The 27,660-nt window shown below is 42.3% G+C and overlaps 2 protein-coding genes across 3 annotated transcripts in view; both read right to left on the reverse strand.

The window, feature by feature from the left end:
* Nucleotides 1-6,548, reverse strand: part of adcy9b (adenylate cyclase 9b) — a 40,267-nt gene extending 33,719 nt beyond the window's left edge. The window contains exon 1 of the mRNA XM_085351622.1: nucleotides 2,999-6,548. Coding sequence (XP_085207748.1) covers nucleotides 2,999-4,811 — 1,813 coding nt within the window. The 5' untranslated portion in view covers nucleotides 4,812-6,548. The remainder of the gene's footprint in view (nucleotides 1-2,998) is intronic.
* A 2,085-nt stretch (nucleotides 6,549-8,633) lies between these two features.
* srlb (sarcalumenin b) lies at nucleotides 8,634-22,616 on the reverse strand. Of its 2 annotated transcripts, XM_085352439.1 has the most exons (7): nucleotides 22,556-22,616; nucleotides 14,451-14,546; nucleotides 14,127-14,222; nucleotides 13,359-13,394; nucleotides 12,262-12,378; nucleotides 11,780-12,013; nucleotides 8,634-11,684 (listed from the first exon to the last, which is right to left on the reverse strand). In XM_085352439.1, exons 1-7 carry the CDS (start codon nucleotides 22,611-22,613, stop codon nucleotides 10,873-10,875), a joined length of 1,449 nt encoding a protein of 482 aa, XP_085208565.1. In that variant the 5' UTR covers nucleotides 22,614-22,616; the 3' UTR covers nucleotides 8,634-10,872. The 2 variants fall into 2 exon arrangements, with proteins under 2 accessions (XP_085208565.1, XP_085208566.1); XM_085352440.1 differs by lacking the exon at nucleotides 13,359-13,394.
* Nucleotides 22,617-27,660: the final 5,044 nt, after the last annotated feature.

Here is a 27,660-nt window from a genome sequence, read left to right on the forward strand (position 1 = left end):
CTAACAATCATTTTCCATCTTTTTCATTATAAGAGTATCTATCAGAAGTGTTTCCACTAACTATCCAAAGCAGTGTGGGCATTACTTGTGACAGCTGTAACTACTAGTTGCTCACATGTAATATTGTTGAAGTTGTGGAGATTAAGACATGAATTGGTTATGAAAGCAATAACTTCATTCTTACTGTAGTATGTGCAATCCTCAGTAAGCATCAGCCAAAAATAAAAAACAACGTTATTTTTTCCCAGGAAACAATGGCTTCTTGAAAAAGAGAAGAGCAATGTTTTGTGTGGCGATTCTGTCATCAGCAGAAAAATAACAAGGCCACACCGACAGTCTCCTCCAAAGGGATAATCTTCTGCAGGTCCCATCATTCTGCATTGCGCACAAAGGAAAGACGTATGCAGGTACTTTTCTGGGGAAATGGAGCCAAATATAGCTTTTCCAGTAAGAAAAAGTAACAAACAAAAAGCATAGATAGCTACGTGATAAAAAGCTTGTATGTTTGTTTATAGAAGAATCATATCATAATATCCTTCCAGCAAACCGTGTTATGATTTATGGTAAGGCTCCAACTGCCTATGAATACTATTTTTAAATTATGCAATTAAGACGCAAATCCTCTAAAAAATGCCATAAAGTAATGAGCAATATATATTTAATTGTTATATGTCCTCTAAAGTGAGGATTTGCTCCTTTTTTTTTTCCTCGTGGCAGTCAAACTGAATATTTCAGGGGTAGACTTGCAACTTGATGTTGCAGATCATCACTTTTGCCTTGACCAAACTAATTTCATGATATTTTTCAGCATTTCTACAGACTAATTGTGGCGTGGGTGTGGTCCTTGGCCAGCTGCAGAGGAGGCGTGACGCAGTGAGCTCCCGGGGCGGCGCAGGGGCGGGGTGAACAGGTGTGCTGGGATCTGACAGTGATTGTGTCTCTTTATGTGTTGGCAGTGACAGACGGAGACGGGGGTGACAGCAGAGAAAGAGAGCGCGGAGTATATGTGTCCACGTTACCCCGAGTTTAATAAAAGGTTTCTGCATTGTCAAAGTCGCTCCGGCTGGTATTTCTTGGGTCCACCGTTACACTAATATTTGATTATTGTTGAATTTTGTTAGATTTAATTTTGTTTTGCTTAGAAAAAACACACCTTCAGGTTTTTGACTCCTTGCTAGATAAGACAGGCATCGCCACGTCACCTTAGAAACACAGTAGCAGGTATTTCTGTCAAAGGTGTCTCAAGTGCAACGAAAACAATTAGAGGCTCATAATAAACTGTAATATCCGCATTACTTACAAGAACAGGATGCAAACTCGGCCCCAATTTCATCACTTTCTTCCTAAAACTCCTCACTACTGAGGTTTAGAGCTGAGGAGGGAACAGGACGCAGCTGTAAAACTCAACTGTCCACACGTGGCTGCCCTCCGTATGAACCTTCCTTTTTTTACAATGAACCATAAACAGCTTATATTAAAAGCAGCTCGATATAAATAAGAGGATATAAACTTGGAAGTAGGCACGTTTTGGTCAGAAACCCACCTCCAACTTATAGTGCAATTGCAAAAAAACCCAGAAACTAAAACATTACACTAACTCAAAAAGTGCTTCAAAGATACATAAAAGACAGCCAGACGGCGATCGCTGTCTAGGTCGGAGAAATTTACTTCTGAGTCAAGCAACAGGAACCAGACTCAGACACAATCCATGCTTGGCTGCAGTGGTACCCAAGAGATTTACACAGAGTGAGCTAGACAGCGGAGGGAATTTTACAGCGCTGGAGAACAACTCTCTCCTGACAGCCAGCTCTGTCACTGGCATAGGAAACCTACAGGATGAAGATAAATCTTATGGGGGGAAGTGAATACATGATGGAGGCATGAAAGGAGGCATGAATAAGGGGAAAAGAAGAGGCGAATAGGGCGATAGCACTCTGGATAAGACATTTATCTTCAGAATAAAAATAAAAGAAGCATAAGAGCAAGAGTGGTAGTCGCTCATTAATCTAAAAGATGAGAGGAAAATGCAGGCCTATAAATCGGCCCTGCCGCCTGGTAAACAAAGGGCACTTTCAGTCGCTCCTTTTCCTTGACTGATCCCAGCACTGATCTCTGGGGGGAAATGATGTGTATATAAATACACTGATAATTTATGCGCCCAAATTATTAATGTCTACATTTGAATTGCTAATTTGTGCTCACACTAATTCCTGCCTAAAATGCACTGGACAAAATCTGACATGCAGCCTTCAAGGCAGCACAGTGAAGCAAAAATAAACCCAAAATGCTAATTCAAAAGGGCAGATGAACACCATCTGCAATACCTTAGTCAGACACTTTCACTTCACTTACAATGGCTGATAATGGATCAGAAAGCCTTAAATGACGAGAAGAGCAGTTAAGCCAACATTTAGTCACACTGAGGCGTTTTGCATAAATGCATCATATAAAAAAAGCCTCCAGTCGAGCAGCATAAAAGACAAGATAGAGGGCTGAGGATATAGCTGCAGGCAAATCTCTTTTAGAAAAGGTGACAGTTGCATTAAGTTGTAAAGCAATCCCAGAGGTTCAGGGCAAGGTAACGGGAACGCAACACACTGAGGACGTCTGGAAGGCAATGTAATTGAAGAAGAGAACAAAGAGCAGGGAAGGACGGGAAAGAAGATGGCGTCTGTCTGTGATAGAGTCACATAGTACCAGTGCCACAGAGGGCACTGATAACACACTCAAAGCCCTGCCAGCCCATCAGGTATAATACATGATGCTTAAACTCCGTTCTGACCTTGACCAATGCAAATGCTTCCTCACAAGTGCTTTGATTCACCTGGAGGGTGAAATAGTAATATGCTGGCGTGAGCACACATTTCCTCTGTGGGTAGGGTAAAAGTATTAGAACACATCGACTTTAATGCCGATGAACCGACAGCCAATCTACAATAAAGCAGATCGAAAAGCAACAAATGTTTTTCACTCTACTTTATCATTTCTTCTCACTTACCTTTGAGCTGGTCAGCCACCACACTCTGTCCTATTCTCTCCATGACCTGTCCGTCCTCATGCTGGTAGCGTTCATCCAGGAATTTGGCAGTGGCGTGTGATAGGTGCACCTTCCCAGCAACGCCTAGTTGCTCCATCAGGTTGGCCAGGTTGACATCGTTTGACCAAACGTCGAACTTGAAGCGCTTCATGCCCAGGATGCCGCACAGTACGGTGCCAGTGTGGACTCCCACCCTCATGTTCACCATCTCCCGCTTCTCCTGGCAGAACTGTTCAATAGCCTGAATCATGCCCAGGCCCATCTCCACACAGCAATAGGCGTGATCTGGTCGGGGCTCGGGACACCCGGCCACACAGTAGTAACAGTCTCCTAGAGTGCTGATCTTTTCACAGCCGGTGAGCTCACAAAGTCTATCAAATCGTCCGAACAAGTCATTAAGAAGTCCAACGAGGGCATGAGCAGATTTGTTGGCAGACATTTTGGTGAAGCCCACAATATCTGCAAAAAGGATGCTGACAGGCTCCATCCGTTTCATGTTGAAGGGCCTGAAGATGATCTGGCCTCGGGGGATGGAGGTTTTCTTGCGTTTATTGTTTTTAGGGCTGGAGATGGCAGCAGCAGCCCCGCTGGTGGAGTAACGTTTAACAGAATGATCACCTATGTCGTCATCGCCCTGCTTCATGAGCTCATCAGCCACGATTCTGGGCATAACAGAGTGGATCATTCGTTCCTTCAAGGCTTTCTCCACTTCCAGGTCTTTGCCGTGCATGATAGCTTGTCCGACCTTAAGGAAGGTGCTCCGCGACCGCACCTCAGACATGATGAACAGGTGCATACCGATGGCGTGAGCGCAGAGATGAAGCAAGGCTTTTGCTGGGCCCAACCACCTTAGAGTATCCCAATCTGATGGGGCGGCTAAGCTCCACTTCTCGCCTACCTGAGTCAGTTGCAGCCATCCCAAACTCTCAAAAAAGATGGAGTAGAGAAACCCAAGGAGGACAGAGGCATAGAGACGAACGTGGAGGACGCTATATAGCAACAGAAGAACCTCAATGCAAAGGGAGAAGGTGCCTACAGGAGAAAGACAGGGACACCAGTTGCTATCTCCCACAAATTTTTCATATGACATGTTGTATGTGGGCCCTATTCCACTGAATTCTTCCACATCAAGTGTAGGTGCTGGAGACTCAGGGTCCTTGAAGCCAGATGTCTGAATCTGGGGGGCCAGGGTCAGTATGAAGGTTACAAGGATGAGGAGCAGAGATGCTTGGTTGTAGCAGCGAGAGTACAGTTTGGTAAACGTTAAGAGGAAGAGGAGGAAGCAGAAAAGGAGGAAGGAAGCAGTGGGGACGAGAAAAGCAACCCTATCACAGCGGGAAGGGTTGGCAGCAAAGTAAACTCCCCAGAGTAAAGCAGCTGCTAGGAGGTAAAAAAGCACAAAACGGAAGCGTCTCTGGGTCTGAGGGAAACACCGTTCTCTACAGGCCTCCTCCAGGATAGAAGAGTCAAACTTTGGGTCCCAGAAATGGCCGGCAGATCTCTCAAAAAGCTGTGGCATCTTTTTGTGAGAACGAAAACTCTTGACCACCGGCCTCCTCAATCCGGACTCCCCAGAGCTACAGCTAGAGGAAATGCTGTACTTGCAGTGCTTGGCTCCACCAATGAAGCCTCCCCCGATTGAACCCAGCGGCCCGCCTCCATGCTTGTGTTTGACACTACTGCCAATTCTCACCGATACGCCTCCATCTCCACTTGAGTCACAGCTCACTTCTGTGTTGTGAGGCAACAGTTGCTGATGCTGGGGGGATGCCATGTTTTCTTCTAATCTATCAAAAAGAAAAAAATTACAAAAAACCCAAAAACTAGGCAGAAGGCACAGTTATTTCTCGGGAAACACAAATGAAGTAAGGCAAAAAGTTGTGGCCACACAGTATGATTGTTCAATCTTTAGAATTTTTTTTTTTAAAAAAGGAAGGGTTGGGGAAAAAGTTTGAGAGAAAAATCACACTCTGTGCTCTGGCTGCAGAAACACCAGCAGACCATCCAAAGTTTCTGAGTAGTTCATTTCTGCCATTCTTGACGTCAATCCCTGCATTCCTCTACATTCCCGATGTTTTGACTCGACGCACTTGAAACTGCAAGGTTCACCCAGTGCCTCCTCTGCCGAGGCAGCCAGCTCTTTGCTTCATTCATTGGAAACTATTTGGCCAAACGGACAGAATTACACAATACTGTGAGTACAGGGAAATGCTGAAAAATACACACATACACACACAAATAGGACTGAGAGGATAAGTTATTTTAAGGTGCTCTCAAAATGTGTCTAAAAAACCCAGATTCAATTCTGTCAAGTTGTTTTGTACTCTGTGTTTGCTCAGCCCGCTTTCATTGCTGGTGCGTGTCCAATTCCGCTTATCCACTCAGTTACCCACGCTTGTACTTCCATACACGTCGATGTCAAGTGAACTAAACCATGTGAAGTTTACATGACTGAGCAAAACTTCATCCAGGGCCAGTCGGACGCAGTGGTTAGAGCTTTTGTCGTTTGCTGTGTCGATCCAAAAGGTCAGCGGTTAAAATTAAGGCGTAGGTTAACACCGGATACAGGGATCATGCCACTTGAGTTTTTATTTTTATACCCCCACGCTCCTTGCCGCAGGGCCTAATCGCCAACACACTCATGGACGGCGCCCCGTCCTCGCCTGGCTTTCCACTCCAGAGTCTCCACAGTCACTGCGTCTCCGAACTCGGCAGATATTTTGTGCACGGAGTTCTGCAGGAGCGAGATGCGATGCGAATGAACTATTCGGCGTTACTGCAAGAGCTCAGACGGCAATGACCACTCCACAGATTCGCGCGCCTCTCAAGGCTATAGCCCAGCCAGTCTTAAATCAGTGTTTTGTTAGCGCTGCTTTGGTATTCACATCCAAACTGTGGCCAATTCATCGTCAGTGCGCCCCAAGAAGGAAAATATCCAGATTGTCTTAATATCCTGACCATTCCCGGCTGTGTGGTGTCTCAGACGGAAATCTGCGAAGACAAACAGACCCCTGGAGCAGGCAGCGTGAAGTCCAGTCCTTCCTGGTATATGAAGTAAAGTTTGCCCACGACAGCTTGGTCCCCCCTGTAATCGCCAGACGACGAAAGCCCCGGAGAAAGTAGGGCTAATTAAAAGGTCTCCACCTCCTCCCCACTCCCCCCAGTAGCACAGTCCCACAGGCTAAAGCACAGCGCTGCCTTCATACGGCCACTTTGATTAATTGGGCAGGATACAAAGAATATCGTCATACCTCCAGGTGATTCAAGATTCAAATGACAGGCTAGATTAGGGCTGCTGCTGCACCGTCCTGCCTTTCCATCCCTTGTGCCGTCCACAGTGAGAGATAGAATTGTCCTATTACCGGGTTATCTGATCACAATTTGTGTGCCGCACCGGCGTCTACACGTGCGCAAAAACGCTGTGCGCGCAATCCAGGCGCAGCGGGCAACACGGTGGCAGCAGCAGCCGCCACCATCTTCTGTCTCTGTGCGCTTCCAGCCGTCCAGCCGAGAGAAGTGTGTGTTTGTATGTGTGTGTGTGTGTGTGTGTGTGTGTGTGTGTAAGAGGGAGAAAGAAAGAAAGTGACGCCAGAATAAATACCATATCACGTCCCCTCTCTCCTTTCAAAATAAAAACCCAAATGTGCCTTTTATAGTTGTTTAAAAAAAGGCACAGAGTCATAATAATCCATGTATTAGCATGTATTACATGGTCAATATAACACATACTTTCTACAACAACCTTTTTATAGGGTCACCTTAAAATACTCTGTTAGCATGAAACTACAAAAGAAAGCTTCAGCAAACAAATTTGTGGTTTTTAAGTAAACCCATAATCATTCAGACCCTTTATTTTCTTTCGGGATTTTGTTGTTGTTGTTGTTTGTTTGATTTATTTTGTGTGTTTAAATAAAATTAAAAAATTTTTTTTTAGCTTCAACAAAAAAAAGAAAGAAAGAAAGAAAGAAAGAAAGAAAGAAAAGAAAAGTAAATGCTATCCATAAGTCAAAATCTCAGGTTATTATTGTAGAATTTAGAGTTTATAAAACAAATTCTTAAGTTATTTTCTCATAAGTTTGATCTAGTAAGTTGAAAACTTAAGATAATACTGCAAAACGCAAATTTCTACCTATAAGTGGCATCTTTCAAATTTATGTTTTATGTTCAAGGTTCAAGGTTCTTTATTTGTCACATGCATAGTTATACAAGTATAACACACAGTGAAATGTAGCCTGACACGCTCCTCGACATGTGCAAAAAAATTGGGGGGTAGAGGAAAAACTATATATATATATATATATATATATATATATATATATATATATATATATATATATGTATGTATGTGTGTGTGTGTGTGTACATTGAGTGAATGTGCAGTAGCAGCATGTTAAACTTGTTTTAATGTATCTATTTCTTCTTCTTGTTCCTATTATTAGTATTTATTTATTATTTATTTTTGGCGGAAACGAGCTTCCATACATAAGAGACTGTTTCCTTAGAGGCTCTTGTCAACCAATTTGGAGCTTCACTCTACACACGCTAAAAGAATCTACTTTTAACTATCTTCTATTTTGAAAATCCCTCTCTCTTCTTCCGTTTTGATGGTCACCATCGACTTGACGCTGCGAGCAGAGTAGACGAAAAGAGGGGTTGAGTGAGGGGAGGGCTACAGTGCAGGAACGTGTACGCACTTGATAAAAAGCGATAGAGTGAAATGTAGCGAGCACGCATTTTAGGGAAGGGGTGGGGATGTATGTTTTTAATGGCACTCAGCGAAACTCCATATGTTCAGTTCGTGAACAAAGCCCCCTACCCTCCTCTCTTTTCTGCTGCTCTATACCATTAAAAATAATAGAATAAACACTTTATCATTTAAGGACACTACATTTAGTCTAATATGAGAGTAGAAGAAGTCTTAATTAGAAGACACCTGGATATATACAGAGTATCTTCAAATAAACAGCAGAATAGGAGCACTGATATCTAATTCTGAATACTTCATTTAAGGCAGACTATGAGAAATGAAGGCTACAGAGTGTGCAGCCAAACTGAATGAAGAACCTGCAGGTTTAATGTTCTATTATTTATTTATTCAGCAGCCTGACAGAAATATTAAGCAGCTGGCCTCTGTAGTCAGCAAGGAGCTTCGCTGTATTTTGAAAGCACCCCCAGAGGGAACCGCGCTACCTTCTTGCATTCCACCTTCGTGCATGGGAACAAACAAAACTCTGTCTTTAATTGGGAGAATAAGAACATTTACTGTGATTTTAAAGTGGTGAGCTGGAATTCTCTTGATTTATTCATAAACCACTGTATAAGTTTTAATCTTCTGAGAATATTTCAACGCTCGCAGAAGAGTTGGAGTTCACTCACAGAGAAGCTCACGTGGGTTCATATGACTGTATAAAGGGGGATTTTGGTGCATGTGTCAAAACTTGAGGCAATTTACATCACACACACACATCCACAGACACACTCACATACATGCCCCCCCTTCCCCCCCCTCACTCCCACAGTCACGACAAACTGTTGGTGCATTGCAGCTGTGGAACACAAAAAGCATGCTTTCAAAAAGTGGGAGATCAGACCTGTTCAGATGTTGGTGTAAGAGAGACAAAAGGAACAGAGCGAGACGTTATACAGACAAATGTATGGAGACAAGATGGAGAAACAGGAAATGTGCAAGTCCAAGATGTAATCTCAGCAAATTTTCTTGTTTGAGTCCAAAGATTGATCATTTTATTTGAATAACCACAAAGTTTCACTGCTTGGTCCATCAGAAATCTTTATTCTTGATGGTCAAGCTTGCAAAAATTAGGCCAAGATTAACTTAAATTTTTTTTTTAAAAAGGAAAAAAAAGTGAATCAACAACTACTTTAATGGGATGCACATCCATTCAATATCTAATTCACAGGTAAATGAAGATAAATTACACTCAAGTACACAAAAAAATAAATAAAATGCAAGCACCTAATGTTACGAAGCCTGAGCGATCAATCCCACTATAAACATTTGCCAGTGGTCTGCATTTTCTTTCCTCTTTTTACACAGCTCTCTCTAGTGGCCATGTTCTGAATCTGCAGTGTAAACATACTAAACACCCTGTGCAGCACTTACACTCAAACTGAAAAGTTAATCAAAGTTAAGCTTATTTGGAGGTTATGTTTGCTATATTCTTTTGAATCATGCTTCAGAGTTTAGTTGGGAAAAGCAGCAGGGGTGTTAGTGAGGCAGGACACGTGGAGGAAACAGGAAGTGCGCTTGGCCATGAGTCAACTTTAGTTTTTTGTTGGGTTAGCTTAGAACCACCTACCTGTTCTTTACGATTTAGGGCTTTGTGTATGAAGCACTCTTGTAAAAAATTTGGAAAAATATACTGAATCAGCTCAGCACCCACACTGGAAGCAACGAGCCTGGCTCTGTCAGAAGCTGCTAACCCTAACACATTTGATCTTTTGTCTTTTACAACTTATAAAGCCAAAGAAAAAGAAATAACATGCTAAGGTGTGCAGAGACTCCACAAAGCTGAAGCCAACAAGCAAAATATCCATTGTTCAATGCCCAGACTGTCCAAGTGTGTTTAGGACATCTATTGAGGCACAGTACACAGGAACTTGCGGTAAAAGCTACCTTCTGCTTTCCTTCTCTCCATAGAGGTCAGGGGTCAACTCATGAGTCCTCCTTTACCTCCATCTCACATTTTTTTATTTTCTTTTTTTTGCAAGCTGGGAAATCTGCAAAGATCGACCACACTTTGGCAGCACTTTTCAAAATTTTGCAGCAGAGGTGTGTGCGTGTGTGTGTGTAAATATCTCTCTCTCTAATATATATATATATATATATATATTAGAGCCTCATTCATATGTTATTTTTTTATGATCACTTAAAAGAAAGGGCTGAGAAGCTTATCACTGAGGGGAAAATAAACGCTAACACAGCATTTAAATTCTGCTGAAAGCAAATTTATAGACTCAAACAAAAAAAAACAAAAAACAAAGAAAGAGTAACAACAGTTACAAGCAGAGTAAACACACCCACTCTGCACTGAAGACTCTGACCTTTGATCCCTGACCCCTGCTATTCTCAGAGGTTGTCAACAACCAAGACTGGCGAGCATACAAAATTACGAGGAAAAATAACCAAAACAAAAAAACAGCCACATGTGTTGCAGGTGTCAGTAACACAAGGGACTATTGCTTGTGTCAGAGAGAAAATGCATGCACCTTTTGTGATGTCGAACATGCAGTGTTAATCTAATTCAAAAGCAAAGGTTTGGATGTCTAGCTCTGTGTGGCACCCACACAAGGGGCTACTTCAAAAACAGCTTCCTGAAGCGTGTGGAATTAACCTGCTGCAATGCAATTCTCACAAGTTGTCCAACACACATTTCTGTTTCCACTTTTTTCCTTTATTCACATACAAGGGAGCTGGTATTTGACTTTTTTTGTTCAGGATTTAAACTTTTTATTCCTTCTCATTTAATCTTTCCCATTTCCTCTTTTATTCACATCATTGATTTCCCAATCCCAAAGTCCCAGACAGTCCAGAGTGGTTGTGCAAGGGAGAGAGGCATGTTCTCATTTCTTCAGCACTTGTATCCTTAAGCTGCCTTTATCGATGACCCCTCCCGCTATCTCTTTCAATCCTACGGACATTAAATGCACCTCCCCTTAAACTCCTGAGAAAAAAAAAAGGAAAGAAAAAAGCATCTTCTCGCCTCTGTCTCCATTAGTGATACAAGCGTTCTGACAAAAAGCAGGGTTGGCATCGACCAGACCCTTTCTCTTCACCTTCACCTTCTCCTTTCTACCTTTAGAGTATTTTGTGTTCCTCAGTTCTTTCGGTAACGATTCTTTGGCTTCTCACCACAGCCGGTGGCCTCGCAGGAGGACAGGCCAGGCTGCTTGCCAGAGTTAATGCTGCTCAGAAGGGCAGGCAACTCAGTGGTGATTGCCTTCTCAATCTTATCAAGCAGACAGCCTCCGATGTAGGAGCACTGAGCTGACAGAGGCTTGAAGTTGGTGATAGGGTTGATGCCAAAGAAGTCACGGTAAGCGTCGCGGTTGGGCAGGTCAAATTTGCTGACGTTGGTCTTGGCTAGGATGGATTTGAAAATGTAAAACTTGTCTGGGTCATCTACAATTTCCTGGAAGACTAACTCGGGATCACTGAAGAAGCTCATCTTCTCTTTAAAGGTCTGGACGTAGCGGTCTACCAGCAAGCCGTGGATGCGTACACGGATACCGTGCTGGCGGATGAAGGCAATCTTATTCTCCATGCGGTTTTCGATCACCTGATTGAGATCCTCCAGAAGAGAGATCTCCTCTCGCTTGAAGAGCTCCCGGCTGGTGTCAGGTGCATAGTCATATGGCCAGAAGGAACTGACATAGACACGGGGAGGCTCAGTGACATTGATGAGGGGAGCTAAGCTCCAGAAGAGCGCTCCGTAAACTCTCATTAAGTCCTGGGTGGCCAGGTTGTCAGCCTTGTTCAGGATGATGCGAATCTGTGACTCACGACCCTTCAACTGCCTGAAGAGCATCTCTAGCTCCAGACCAACATCCAGCTTGGTGGGGTCAAACACGACAAAGATCAGGTCAGCACGGTCAATGAACCACTGACAGACATCATTGAAAGGATAGCCTAAATGGGAGAAAAGCACAGGTCATAAAGAGCTATACGCAGTTGATTTGTGGTATCTGAAAATCAAAACCTGAGAGCGAGCTTCTTGAGTTTACCTCTTTCCTGCTGTTTCCGGTTCTCAATAATTCCCGGTGTATCTACGAACGTCACACGCTCCAAAAGCTTGTGGGGCATCTCAATACCAATCAGCTTTTCAAGAAAGTTTTGACCAAACTTCTCCAGGGGAGAGAAGGAGCGCGAGCTGTCAGCCGCCATAACGATACCCTCAACAGAGCGGATCTTTTCCCCGTGCATAATAACTGTAAATTCAGAGGTAGTAGGCTCAGCTCCTGCAGAAGGACATCACAGAGGAAGAGAGGAAGAGATTAGCATTGTGGAGGAGAAGCAGATGGGAAAACACACTGAACCTCAGTAAGATGTAAAGCACCCAGTTCTCCAGTCAACTCCCCATCTGATGTAGATTTAGCAACAACTGCACTTTTCACCTTGCCTTTTTTCCCCCCATCAGCGCTGGATTTCAGAACTTAACGTTATTTACTGCTAATTTACAAAATAAAAAATAACATCTTTATGGTACCTGTGTAGAGCTGATAGGGGTGGTCATGCAAGCCCAGGAGGTAATTGATCATGGAGGACTTTCCTACACTCCACGGTCCCAGGAATAGCACCATGGGCTTGGAGGTAATCTCTCCATCTGTTTAGGGCAAGAAGAAACAACACTGATTAAATTATCAGCAGTGTGGTGAAATCATCATCTAGCCAGTCATCTAATCAACCATCTATCCGAAAGGTCTCCCTGCATATCTGTTTATTTATTTTTTTCACTGAAGAGCACATCTGAACAGCACTGCCAATCCAGAGCACAGGGCACATTTTACAAGACTTAAGAAGGAAGGACAGAAACATGTTGTAAAGCTGTTAGGGTGTTTAATAGCATAAAGGAAATTCATTAAAATGCAGCAGCCATAATCTCATGACACACGATAAAGTTTTATACTCTGACAAAGAGACTCGACGGGTCTAGCACAAGCTGTGTGTCTCGTAGCTGTTGTGAGTGGACATGGTGTTTGGGTGGCTGGGTGCAATGTACTACAATGCAACTGACTGATGGAATAATAGCATTAAAAAAGGGAAAGGAGAAAGAATAAACAAAAAAGCAGACATTAAGCATCACTCCTGGTGCTACTGGAATTTAAAATGATAAAAAATAATAATATTAAAAAATAAAGTGAAAAAGTAAACCAGTTCACTCCTAGCTGAACACTGACCACCCTCTCCCACCAGTGTCCCCTCCTCAAACCTCTGTATCCTTTGTTAAAACCAAAGCTGCACATGCAACCCCATTTATATAAATATATATATATTGTTTTTACAAAGTAATGGTAAGTCATTTTTAAAAAAGTTTAAATAATGTGCAATTTAAACATTATCACACTTAAAGTATGTTAAGAGTGTTTTTACTTCTCTTTTTATTCACTCTCCGTAAAATGAAGCTTTCACCCATGGATCACTTTTGACTACACCTCAGTCATATCGAGTGTCGTCCAAAGTGAAACGTGCTTGAAATTTTGCAACCCACTCAGGGCAAATGTATGAAGACAAATAAGGGGTTGAAAAGAAAGGGCCGAGCACTGCAGGCACTGCCATGCACAGGTAAGCTCTGGCCACACCCACCTGTGGCTGAGTCCCCCAGGGTTCTTCCCGGGTAGGCTGTTAGATGAGGGGTGGAAGAGGGAGTGGAGGGGATGGGGATGAGTGGAAGACAGGAGAGGGTGGAGTATAGAGAAGTGAAGGGAAACAGGAGGTGGAGGAAAGCTCAGTGAGGGAGTGATGTTTCTACAAGCAACATGGAGGGATAAAGTAAAAATGTACATAAACAGGTGGGAGATCCAGGCTGGAGTCTAATCCCATATTTGACCTGCGAAGTGTCAAACATGTCTGTAAACAGATGGAGGACATGCCCGTGTAGTCAGGTGATGGGGGGGGGGATTTACTCCCATCTTTAAAACGCACATATGCATTGAAAATAGAAGTTGATTTTTTATTTTTTTTCTGCATGCAGGCCTGAAAAGCCACAAGAGGGCGATAACTTTATTTCATTGTAGGAAAGTGGGGTTTTCTGGGCAGTTCAGTGTACAGCTTGGAGTGTTGAGTCCACTGTAAAGAAACAGGGAACAGTGCAATGTTTAACAGAAGGGGTAAAAAAAGACACTACCCTTCTTACTTTTATAATCCCACCCTTAAACCTGATATAAAGAGAGGCTACAGGTAATTTCCAAAGGAGAACATATTGCTGTTAATGCATCAGTTGGAGGTGTAAAGATGCTGTGTTTTTGCAAACAAGTCAACAAATCAGTTACTAAAGCAACTCAAACAGAAAACTCCACACCAACAGGAGAAAGTGAAGCAAAGTGAAGCTGCAGCCGGTGAGCTCGGTGATACCTGAGATCTCGTGCTGCCTCAGTTCGTTGTACTTGTAGGCCTGCTCCATCGGCTTGATGGACGTATGGTAGATCTTCCGCAACCTCTCCAGAGCCGCTGAAGAAAAAGGAGACCAGAGATGATCAAAAGGATGTTAGTAAGGTAAATAAGGTAAACAGTGTTTTCTTTGGATACACTGTTTGTTTTAAATAGCATAAAAATCCTATTGACTTGTCATATTTAGTTTGCTCCCCCAAAAGTGTTAAAGGGAAATCAGGTGGAAAAAAATTAAGAAAATTAAAGCAGTCAGATTTGTAACATGCCTCTTTCACCTTCAATCCTCACCTGCATAGTCTCCTGCTTTTTCCTCCATTGCAAGCCGCAGCGTCTCATCGATGTGAGATCTGTCTCTAAGGACGGAGGTAACATCTTCTTCTTCTTCTGCAGAAACATCACAAACATCAACAGCAAATTCAGTTTGTTTCAAGACCTCAGCGTATGCCTTAAATGGCCAGCTTGATATTTTAAGAAAATAAACATGGGAGGTCTGATTTGTTCAACGGCAGTTTAATAAAGAAGCAGACACTGGGTTTGTTGACAGGTGCCATGCCATGTTTATTAAAGCTTTGCTATTACATGACGGTCTGTCTGGCCAAAGATCAGTGAAAAGAAAGACTTGACTGATTTTGTAGTGGATGCAAATAAATAAAATGTTTTAATGTGAGCCTTGTATAAAGGCATTATATGGAAGAAAACAAAAAAAAATAAAATCAGCAATTCAATGATTTTTGCTGTATTTTCAGATTTTAACAAGTCAAGTTAGGAAATTAAAGCACCTAAACTCCCCCCGCACAATCCACCAACTAAACACTTTCGATTTGTAGTTATTAGTATCTAAATATTCCCTTTTTAGATTACATTTTTTTGCATGACTATTCATTGAGGGCAAATATTTTTTGATGTAGTAGAAGCTCTCAACTGACACACCAACTGTTGGTTAAGTGAACTAAATAGTAGCCCATCTAAGGTATTGACATTCTAACCAACCCCCCTTTAAATGGAATATAGTTGCTAAGTTAGCATTTACATTCAGATGTAGGTCCTGCATGTCAATATACACATTTTAACTGAGCTATAAGCTTGTTTCATGTCCGTGTATGAGCGTGTGTGTAAGAGAGAAAGAATGACCAAGAGAAAATATTTGCTCACCAGTCATGTCCACTTTTGAACATGTCGGATTACTTAGATCACAGCTCTTAGTACAATCAGGTCTTAATTTAGAAAGCAAATGCTGAAAATAAACAAAGACATGTGTTTGGCATCAGCGTGGGCTATATAACAACAGCAAAGATAAGGCAGACTGACAGAGAGAGGGACTTCCCCGGTTTCGTAACAGACGAGGAGGAGAACTCAAAGCCGGACTGAGTGTTCCCAACAATAATATACATGAGACAATGGTGTGCAATCCTCTGTCTTTTCTCATCTATATTTATCCACCAATCACAGGCTCATCAGGCTGTGAGGCCTGTCCTTGTGTGCCCAGGCCTCAGTACAGACCCCTTCCACAACGCCTCCCACACGCCAACCTGCCACAAGATATATATAGCAGCAATTGGGAAGTCTTCCTGGTTCACACTTCCATGCCCTGGGAGCTTATGGGTCTGAGCATCCAAGCTACCAGACACCCCCTTAACAGAACTGTTAAAGAATTTTAAAGGTATTTAAGAGTGTGGAAGATTGACTCTGATATAGGAGCACCTGTTGAATTATTAACTGCAGTCATTTAGTTGTAAATAAGACTGTGGAAAGCACAGAATATTGATCTTGTTCTTAAACCAATTACATGCATACCTTCTGCCAGCAAATTCAGTTTACTGGCGCTGATAAGTTCAAAATGTTTTAAGCAGCACAGAGAAAAATGAATATAAGCTCATATAATCGCCTGCACTTTACCTGACTTTCTCAGTAAAAATACACAATTTTATTGCAGTTATATAAAACTAACACCACTTGCACAGAGGATCAGAAAAAGAATGAAAAGTTGGTTCAGTCGCTGGCGGCACAACCCTCTGATCTCAGCTGGTGTCTGTGAAGAAATAATCGTATCCTGGCATTTATGTAATGCTCCTGAAAAAGTGACTGGGGGTAGAGCAGAGGTGCTCAAATGGGAAGGTAAAAAAACTTCCAGACTAGAACTGCAGACACATCATTTCATGTACAGTGTTGAATAATGTAAGATCCTCTCAGTCCGTCTGTTATTGTGAAATAAGTGGCGTTTCTCACAGATACTGACACACTTTTTGAGAAAGTTGATTGGCTGTAAGTTGTGGGTGGAGTGAGTAAAAATCAGAAGGTGACTTAAATATTCTTTGAAAAACTCAACTATAGTTCCTCCAACTCTCTGGTGTCACCATAGACCATATTCATCAGCAATGTTCTCTCAAACAGAAAGCTTTCTTTCAGAAATAATATTTAAAAATGCCTCCTTTTTAAAATGTCAAAACCAAAACTGCAGAGCAAAGTCACATATCAGATGTTCTTTTAAACATCTGATAAACATCACCCCCTCAGAGGGCAGTGCTGCTGCAGCATCCTGCGCCACAGCCTCGAGTAAAGCCACCGGCCATGTGGTGAATGACTTCTAGTGTTTCTGGCCAAGCGTCAGAATGGCACGTCGCTTTGGATGAATCCAACGCTGCATCAAATGACAAGTAAAATCATCCGAAGGCCTGTTTGTTTACAAGCCTCAAGCAAACTTATGTTTATATTTATGAGCCTCGAGGCTTGTAAATCGACTCTTTCACTGAAATGAACTGAGTTCAATATAAATGTTTCTCATTCATGAAAAATGCAGCCCGCATTTTCTGATCACAGAAATCCAATTGGAGCATTTCAGTATGTGCACATACAAAAACAATAAACGACCACAAAAGACCCCCGAAATTACAAATCTCTGGGGCTTTAACTGAAACCCGAAAGGTTTCTCCTTTGCTGCGTGGAGGCAGTGACACAGTGCTGATTCTCACCGAGTCAACCTGCTAAAAATAAGCCTGTGTAATGTTTCTGCCGGCACGACGCAAGAACAAGAGAAACCAAAAGGTTAGTAGCCAGAATAAAAGGAGGGTACGAGCAACACTGCTAACCCATATATTGTATGTGGCTACATAGTATCAGGCAGAAAGCCTTCCTTAATCAGCCCATACAATAAAAAATTACATTCATTTCTTGCATGTGAACTCCTAATGGCAAGTGTGCCCTGTCTTTATTCTAGTGGATTAACACAATGAAAGCAGAGATGCAGTAATGTGAACTCATGTGACTTCCTATGTTGTGACAACACTTTACCCTTTTGTACAGAGAGTACTGTTTTATTTTATTTACTTTTATATGCTCATTACTTTTATCTTAGTTTAGTTTGGTTATTTTATTTATTTGCATTTCAGGAAAGTAAAGAAAATATTGCTCGGCGTAACCACTGTGTTTTGCATGTATATAATACACTTCTTCATTTTTGATTCTGCCAAGTTTAATAATATATAGTGCACATATGCACTAAACACATAGAGGCGAAAGGAGCACTGTTTCATTGGGTTTGGCAGTTTGGAAAAATGCAAGCATTTAGGGAAGAAGTGTTTATTCGAACACATGTTAAACATGTTAAAGACAAATTACATCAAACCTTCTGCAACTTTTTTTCCACAGCGACTTTATAATAAATCGGATTTAGCTCTGACAACAACTACAGCCTGCGCAAAGCTGCTTTTGTTCATGTGACCTTTAGAACACCACTAAGTGATGTCATCTGTTTGTGATCCATGACCGCTTGGTTGCATTTGAATCTGAGCCACATTGCTCCGGTTATCTGAGCAGGTTACAAGTTTTGAATAGAATGTGATCATATTGCAAAATAGAGGGGATGTGCCCTCTGATGAAACCCACCAGAGGGCAGAGAGGGTGATTCCACTTGAGGACTAAAGTGGCTGTCGATGACCAGATCCCATCTCTTCCACACGCCATCACTGCAGTACTACAGGGATTGCTAAAGCCTCTGTAACTTGACTCATCACTCAGAGAAGTCACGTCTTTTAACGCTAGCTCCTCGAGAGGGCCTTAGCGGCTGTGAACTTGTTAACACCTTCCAATCCAGTCGATCCCTAATTAGGACAGAGCTCCGCAAAGATCAGAGAGGTAATGTTGCCCGTGGACAGTGGGCCTTGCATCAGTGCTCAAAATTAACCCTGAAGGTGGCAGGGGAGCTGAACCCTGTCCTCGCTGAGCTCGTTGCCACACAACCGCACCACAGTTTGGAGAAACATTCTGGTGGCGTCGGTACATCCCGCTGAACATCTAAGCCGTCCACTGCGGCAATTATAGGCAGATCTCTTATGACCTACCAGCCATTGGAAACCAGCCTGAAATATGCTTCGCTTTCCTATTTAATTACATTAACCCACAAGGTTAATTTCTTTTGACTAAAGAAGATAAATTTAATCCATCTTTAATCTATGCTCTGATTATCCTGATATATGTTGTGGTCTTTTCCAAACACTCAATAAATATTTATGCCCAAAATGCTGATTTTAAGTAATTTGATTACATGTAAATGTTCCATGTAATTTTCTTCCATAAGTACAGTGTAAAATATTCAATTTAATGGAATCTGAACAGATAAAATGTAACTGCTATGCTTTCAATGTATATCAAGCATATTTTCCTTCATGACTGATTATCTGAATAAATAAACCTTTAATACATCAGTCCGTATTTCACTCAAAATTATAGCTTCATGTTTATTGAGGGCAAAGAATCACTTTGTTGAGATTGTGTGCGTGCTGATATGTGCCTGTATATAATGACCATCTGTATAACTGTGGAACCCCCGGGATCATATTATGCTTACAGCACAGTCGAAGTAAATTGAATTAAAGTGAACATGATGAGGGTAGCAGCCCTGGAAACCCCAGTTAAAGGATTTATCCTGCACAAGCAGCCCTAATCTGAAGGCAGAATGTTTCCACCAGAAAGATCCACCGAGAAGCAATGATTCGAGTCAAATTTAAAGAGAAAGAAAAAATGTTTACATGACCAATGGCTTGTAAAGTGCCTCCGCTCTCATTTAAAATTCATGAATGCAATTAAGCAAAACTACTTTCTCACTAGTGCCCATTTCAGAAAGGCAGGAAACATACTTAAACCAAAGCAGATGAATGTTAAAATAAGCCTGCTGCCAGCCTATAAGGATGCCGGTTTCCTCCTTCGGTGAGGGTCAGAGGTGCGAGAGCACAGCTGTGCAGGGTGTGGTGAGAAGATACCACAGATGGCAACAGGTGGCACTGCTTGCAGCTCGTACTCCCACACAGTCAAAAATAGCCCTACAATGGGTCAGAAGATGGACAGAGGAGGGGTGGCAAAATGACTGCTGCCTATTTTAAGGTTTTGACTGTTAGTCAGTTTGGAGACTTTAGAGATATCCTCACCCTACAAACTGACTGTGTAGTACACAGGCTAGCCAAGTGAAAAGCATGATGCATGTAAATTTAAATGTGCTACAAATGCGTGGCTTTGCTTGTATGCGCTAATTAAATTTCTGAAAATATAACAAGTAATGGAATTGAGTGTTTATCACTTAGCAATTATCACTGTTATTGCTTTTCTTTTTTTTTCATTAGTTTTACTATGTCATACAATAATGAACAAGCCACCAAACAGTACCGGGGGGGGTTGCATCAAGGGTAGGGACAGGCTCAAAGAAAGGTTCGAGGGCAAAGGCGCTTTACGCTGGAGTGTTGATCTGATGCCTCAGTCCCTGCTCGCCTGTTTTAGAGCCAGGAAAGGACGTCAGGTGCCCTTGGGGCTGCGCGGCTCGTCTTAAGGAAGCGTGTGTAATAAAGTCACCGAGTATGACTGGCGTGTCCCTTGCACTACGTCCAGCCTAGGGATGTCCTGCGTGCCATTAGAGGAGAATCACATGGAGACCGTGCTCCTTTAACTTTCAGTGTCTCCCCTCTGCAAAGTGAGGAGGCCAAAGATATTTTTACTGAGTGAGGATGGATAGTATTGCCACCAACTATAAACACAGCAGTGTGAAGAAATAGTCTGAAGGACCAAAACGGCTGAAGAACTGTTAGTGCTTATTTAATGTGGGCAGAAATATTCTACACATAGCACTTTTGTCCTTTTTGCTGACTCTCAAGTTCTGAGCGCTGCCTGTTAGACAAGTAATCTTTCTACATTTGCACCAGCGGCTGTTTTAATTCACTACAATTTTACCAATCTCAAGGTACTTTAGATAGTAAAGTGAAATTTTAAGCCTCTTCACAGTTTACCCAAAAGTTTGCTATAATGTAACAAACACAATTGTAGTCCTTGAATGGTCAATCGTAGCCATTCACACAAAACATTCTCTGCCTACAGAGCCTATGTTTCTCAGTACATGCCAACACTGAGCAGTGTCACATCCACACAAGAAACCTGCAACTTCCAGCAGCTTGTTTACGCTGCCAAAAACATAGCTCGTGAAAAGTTTTAGCTTTTTAATGACTGCATGTTAATGTCAGGTGAGAAAAAAATTACTGTTGGTTTATAAGATGTTCACATTGCTGCACATCAGCCTAGTGATATCTAAGCTTAAAAGATGACTTGCATCATTTGGTGTTCTTGCTTTATATCAAAATGTGGATACTCCAATCAATCAGCTAAGGCGATCAATGCTGGCCATGCAATCAGCCGCTTTAGGCTTTTTCCATAAGATTTGACATGATCAGTTTCTGTGTTAATATGTCAGCCCTGATGCAGCCTTCAGGTGTATTTTTTTTTAAAAAGGATATAAGATTTTCTGGTGGATTAATAAATCTGTATGCTAGGCAGCCTGTGATAAAATGATAGCATATTAACACCACATTGCTTTCGAGGGCGGTTACACCTTCGTGTCCATCCTGTAGAGTTCAGTGGAATTCCTGAGAGTTGACTGAACCAAATAAAAACACCATAATTACACACCGAGACAAAAAGAGTTCATGACTCAGTGTTGCCATACCCTGGGGGTATTTCAACATAAAGTCCTTTTTAGCTCTGCAGCAAAAATCAATACACAGTATGCCTGTGGAAAATATTCACAGACAGGGGGCCACCGTAAGACATCTGCACGAGCCTGCAAAAAAGGGCTCTTCGAAAGCTTGAGCTGCAAGCCACGGCCCGGCCCCTCCAGCCTGGAGAATGCATGTCCCTAAAAGGCCAACTGCTGGGAATAAATTGTGATTGTGACAGTGCAGCAGCTGTGCAGTGTGTCTAAAGGGAAGCATGGAACTGGGAGGGGTGACGATTCAGGAGGGATGGGGAGGGTAGAGGGTCTAGAGGAGGGAGGGAGGAGCTGTAGGGAGGGGGGGGGTTTGGGGTTGGGTTTCAGGAGCCCATCCAATCTTAGACACCTGACAGCAGCTTGGAATATGGAGGCCTGGGTCCCGGCTGTGGAGCTGAACGCCACCCCAAGGACGGACAGGGGTGACAGACAAGGGTAACAATACCCGCGCTAGTCCAGCCCCAGAGACCAGTCCGCATTTTTAGAATGGGTAATCTGGGCGCAGTTATGGGTGATCAGCTCGCTGTGACATTCAGCTCCATGGGTGCCCTTTGATATAGTTAGGATGTATGTTGTTTTGGTGTTATGGTTGTCATTCTTCAGACTGTAGCAGGTGAAACCGAAGAATGAAGCAAACAGACCGAATTAGCGCGTGCAGAAAAAGCTCAGCGTCCATTCAGGCTCCCACGTGGCCGTTCCCGTCTCCTTGGTTAGACTAAGACTTTCCATCAGCTGGTGCCGTGCATTAGGACAGCTGACATGCTGTCAGTCCACAGTGGAGGCCGAACGGCTTTGAATAATCCCGAACTTCAGAAACTCGCCCAAACGCGATTTGTTCATACATGAAAAGTGACGGCTGTTCCAGTATGCCATGAAACATTTGATTTAATAATGAAGAGCATTAGAAAGAGACAGGTAAATCCACAACTCTGTAACACGTGCCAGCTTTTTAACTATAAACTGGGACAGATTTAAATAGCTTAGCCTGGTGGTAAAGAAAGGCTGGGGTAACATTTCTGTCTGTCTATCCTTATCCTTGGGTGGTGCTGTACTCTGCCTCTAAAAGCCAGTGCCATTTGTGGCCAAACTGACCCTACAATAGACACAAAAACCTACAGGACAGCCTGTTTTCAATAATATGACAGGCCATTTCTGGCCATCCTCTGAATCTTTGAGGAACCATTGAAGTATCAAGCTGACAAAGCAGTCAAATATGGTGCTATTTATTAACCATTCATTAACCCTGCTTCTAAACTTATGCCACATCACCATTTCAATCATCAGCGGTACTTGTACACAAACATTTCTCACGCCCACGGTGCACCAGCTCACCTAAAACAGCAAGTTTTACCAAATTGCTTCTGAATCTTACCTGCTGTGGCCTGCAAAAGCAGCAGAGAGAGGAAACAGATCGAGACTGCACCCTTCATGATGGCTGCCAGGAGAACTCTGATAGTCACACAGACTATATATACCAAGGCAGGAAGGTTAAAGTGCACAGAGAGAGAGAAGAGGTGGGATACAGAGATGGCCAGCTGGTGGAGGGGCTGAGATCTGTGTGTGCTCGAGGTGTTACAGGAGTCTATCGTGCCACAGGGACTCTACATGTGCAAGCAGCTGACTCTTTCTTCTTCTTTTTAGCGGGAGGCTGCAGCTCAGGCCTCGTCATAAGTGCACAAGAGTTGGCTCTATCCTCCATAGCAAATTCACTCAACTCCTCACTAACAATATATATCACATAATTAATGCCAGAGACTTGAAATAGCCACATTTTTTATGTGAATAAGATTTTCACAGATATTAAGTAATATAATTCTTCTTTTTTTTTATTATTCTCATAGTGGATAAATGCCAAATGCATTGAAGTAGCTCAAACTGGGACCTATGCATTCCTTTTCTTGGTGAGTACTTGATTAATAGAGCAACAGGAATCTCTTATCTGTTAGTTAGTTAGCATTGCTCAGCACAAAAGCTGCAAACAGGGAAAAAATATAGGTGCTGCTCTGCTATGATCCGACCAAAACACCATAATTACGAGACTAGCACCTCTCCCAGGAAGTTCACTAATTAAGGAACTGCAGTTTGCTTGTCTAAACCAAATAACAAAGCTGTGTCAGCCAAGAGCTGGAGTATTTGCTGCAATTTGAATGAATAGTACAGCTGTGTCTAAAGAGACTGTCTTCCTCTTATTTAACTAAAGCATTATCAAATTTGAAACAAAAGAAAATAATGACTGTAACAGCTTTACTAACCCATCTCCATGAATTTCTAGATTTAGTAGGCTTAAATGTGCTGCACTGAAGCATTGAAGGGAACTGTCAGACTCTTACTCTGGTAAGGAAGACTTACTTGGCTGCCGTATTGGTTAAAGTAATCACCAAAAGAGAGTGTGAGGGGATGAGAGAGCTGCAGAGAGGGTATGTCGGAAGCATGAGGACCCCTGAGTCAGACTTGAATCCCTGGCACAGCTAAAGGCTGGGCGGATTACTGCTTTATCACACTCAGGCAGATGTAGTGTGGCGAACATAATCTCACAATTCCTCAGGAATCAACATCTCCACTGTAAATTAATCCCCAAATATGGCAGAAGTTTCTTACCCAAGCATGCCTTTTCCAAATGACTCGGGAAGCATGTCCAAACATTACAGCGTGTTCATTTTAGAGCGGAAAACAGCATTAATCCTCAGATAGTTCACTGGTGCTGGGGAGTAGTTGGGGGCTATGGTTTCCCAAAAAGTTGATTCTGTTAATCTGGAAACATTTCATCACTCATCCAGGTGACTTCTTCAGTCTCAGCTGACTGCAGGTTTCCCCAAACTTATAAACAGTACATTTGCACAATGACTGAAACCAACAGCACTGATGAACAATGGGCTTTTCAATCCCACACACCCCAAGATTCACTATTTGATGAATACTGTGATCCGATTTTTAGGAAAAGACAATTTTTTTAAATTTTAACAGAGTTATGTGATTTTTAAAATGCAAAAGGGCCAAAATGACCCACTTTGGTGGTTCTAGTGTTTTTTAACGGGCTTCATAATGTGAGTGGACTGAGAGATATTTGTGTACGCTGGCTAAAGTTATTGACCAGGGGGCTGTCCTTGGAGTTTTTGATGGAGCATAGAGGAACCCAGATGTCTGCAGATGTCTCTTGACATCTCTCAAGAGGGTTTTTGGTTGCTGCCAGCTGCTGCAGCACTCCTTCATTGTTTCCTTCACTAGCACATTGTCCAGCTTTGCCACTGGCTACTCAAGGGCTTGTGAGTAAAACTACTGCATGTGCTCTTGTTTTGTTTTCCTGATTGCTTTGCAAGCGAAAGGCTGAAAAAATTTCAAACCACTATGCACATATGCAATAGCACAGGACTTTGACTTTAGGGTTGCAGCATATTCTCCAAGACTTTGAGACAAAATATGGGGCACTGCAAGTATTTTATATTTTGAAATATTGAAATTGAGGAAAAGAAGTAAAACTTGGAGAAAGTATGCAAAGTGATGTAGTGTAGTATCCACGAAATGGTGAGCAAAAATGTGCATTTGCAAGGAGTATAAAACAGAGTACAGAAGAGAAAACACTGAAACGGAGGAGGAGAAGCAACGACAGATGGAAACCAAAAGACATGGAAGAAGAAATGAACAAAAACGTGAATGAAGACAAAGAAATTACAGAAAGAGAAATATGAAGAGCAGTAGAAGACGGTGTAAGATACTTGATCAGAATTCAGATATGATCGCTGAGATGAAAAACCTTCAAGCATGGGATAAATTCTGCAGGAACTCTGAAGAGAAAAAGCGCGTTTCAAGTTTTTCCTAAAAGAAGTTAAGCTTGGACAAGTGTAGCCTTCTCCTCCTTCATCTTTTGTCCAACTCTTTAATTTTTACCTCTCCCTCCTCTACCCATGCTCTCGACTCCTCCTTTATTCATTCCTTATGCTTTTATTTCTTCTCACCCTAAATAAGTCATTTAAGTAACAGTTTGAAGACATTTTCTAGCTTGCAGTTGACGGTTAAATCAGAATGAGTAGAAATGCAGGTTGGCAAAGATGATGATAGGTGGCGCGGATGTTTTCCATTCTAACTGCTCTAAAACCACAAAAAACACAACTTGTCTCTAAAACCCTCGAACTGCCGTGCAGGTGTCACCTGAAAAGCAGTAAAGAAAACCCTGCCTGCATCTGAAAGGTGATCTGTTTGGACAGTTTTGTGCACATTCCACATCTCAATGTCTGAAATAACAGTATGCAAGAAATCTTAAATATGCGCTTCTTGTTCTTTTTACTGGGCTTTGACCCCGTAACCCCCCAAAGTATCCAGATAGCTTTATAACACCATGATACATGTGTGCTGGCTTTTCAGAACATTTTTAGCCCTTAAGCAGTTTTAATTTTCAGTTTTATACTCCATTAGAAAAACTGTGGAAGGTGTGTTTTGTTGTGTTAACTAATTCACAATCATAAAAATTGCATCTTTAGTCGTGATTAAAAAGTATGCAGATTGAGCACGTCGCTCTCCCTTACATAAAGTGTCTGTATTAGTGAAAAGTACCGGTACTTAGTATCGCAGATACTGACGCTGTATTTGCTTGGTAACAGATTGCACTAATTTCTCACACCAAAGCATTTATAACCTAAGCTCATTTATAAAGCTTCTCCCTTTGGACTTTTTGGTGATTAAAGGAGGCTGATGGGAGAAGCTGGGGTCCAGAAAATAGGAGCCCTGATTCCCAGGGAGAACAACGTCACATCATCCACAGATTGTGAGGCACACAGCACCTGGTCCATGGTGGTGTTGATTCGAGTGATGGGTGGAGGCCCAGTGTTTGCCGGTGAACCACCTCTGTCAACTCTTGCCTCTCTCTCGGAGGGCATCCCTGCACAAGTTCGTGCTGGAAACCCTCCTCTTCCTCCTGTTTTACTTTTGGCTTGGCCGAAACCAGCTTGTCAAAGCAATCTGGGAGGATGATGATGCCATCAGAGGAGTCTGAGGAAGTCTAGCTGGTGACCTGAGGCACAGGAGGAGAGTATGAGGACATTTACAGACTTTATAATATGAGAAATTATACAGCAACTTTCATATCTAAACAATAAGTGAGAAAGAGTCACCTAATCCAAGTCTTCTGTTTCTTAATATGGGTGTCAGTTAGGCTCAGTGGGTGAGCAGGGGACCACAGAAAACAGCAAAATTTATGCCCGTCACATTTTCCACAGCAGGTGGGGCTGAATTGGAGACTTTGCCGGACTGATTCTGGCCCCCAGGCCTTATGTTTGACACCCCTGATCTAGGGTGTACCCATGCTCTCAACGTGTCAATGACATTTGAAATAAATACCACATTCAACTTTTGTTGTAGACGTTCCTGATTTTGGTTATTAACTAAATGACTGAGAACATCCTGATATGACACGAACAGCTGACCCCAGACACCAAAACCAGCAGTATCTCTACAAGATGTGCGAGCGTGTGAACAAGAGGCAAGAGACAGGATGACAACGGGAGATGCAGTCTACCGTCCCTGGTGTAAATTTTAACTGTTACAGAGAAGGTGGTCAGTCTTAATTTAGCCATGAGCAACTGAGCAGGGGAGGGAGGGAGGCTTGAACAGCCCATCCACCAATCAGGAACAGACACTTGTGCATCAACTCGACTGCTTGAGTAACAGCCAAACAGAACTGGAAATGAATCAAATTCAGCTGGTTATGTCACTATTTGTGTTAGAATAACTGTTACCAGAGAAACAGAAAAGACACACAGAAAGCCCAGTGTTTACAAAACAAAGTACAAACTTTATTATTCTGTCTTTACAAAGGCACGAGCCTCTTTATCCCCAAAACGTTTCTCTTTAAAAAAAAAAAAAAAAAAAAAAGCTTCTTGATGACCATATCCATTGATGGGTCTAACAAAAAAAATAAAAAAAATGGGTAGAGGAAGGAGAACAAGCGGAAAAATGAGAAGAGAGCTCAGACTTGTCAACAGATAAACAAAGACAGCATAAAAACTGCAAAAGAATGTGACAGGACAAGATGTAGGAGGACTGGACATGGAGGGAAAGGGGGGATACACAGCTGTGCGGTTTTTACTCAACTTCAAGAGCTTCAAATGAGGAGATGCTCCTTCATATAAAAAAAACAAACAAACAAAAAACAAGAAAGAAGCAAACTCCTATATAGTACAGTAAGTGCTTTGTAATCTTGACCCTATTTAGTGGAACCCCCTCAAAGCCAACCCCACTTCTCCGACCACCTGATATGTCCGCGTATGCTTCCTAACACTCGACCCAGAGCGTAAAACGTAGATGGAAATAAACCATGTCTGGGATTTAGGGGAAAGTGATCAAATGCAAACAGACGGCAAAAAATAAGGAAAGCAAGCTCCACAAACAGAAGAGCATGCAAACTTTTTCCATATCCAGGAATCCCCTTTCCTATCAAGAGAAGCACTCGCAAACAACCCATCATTTAATTCTGCTTATTGCAGT

Source organism: Diplotaxodon limnothrissa, linkage group LG4 (genome assembly GCF_057381915.1).
Source record: "Diplotaxodon limnothrissa isolate DT_005_m linkage group LG4, D_limnothrissa_male_GT1.1, whole genome shotgun sequence".
NCBI classification, from domain to species: domain Eukaryota; kingdom Metazoa; phylum Chordata; class Actinopteri; order Cichliformes; family Cichlidae; genus Diplotaxodon; species Diplotaxodon limnothrissa.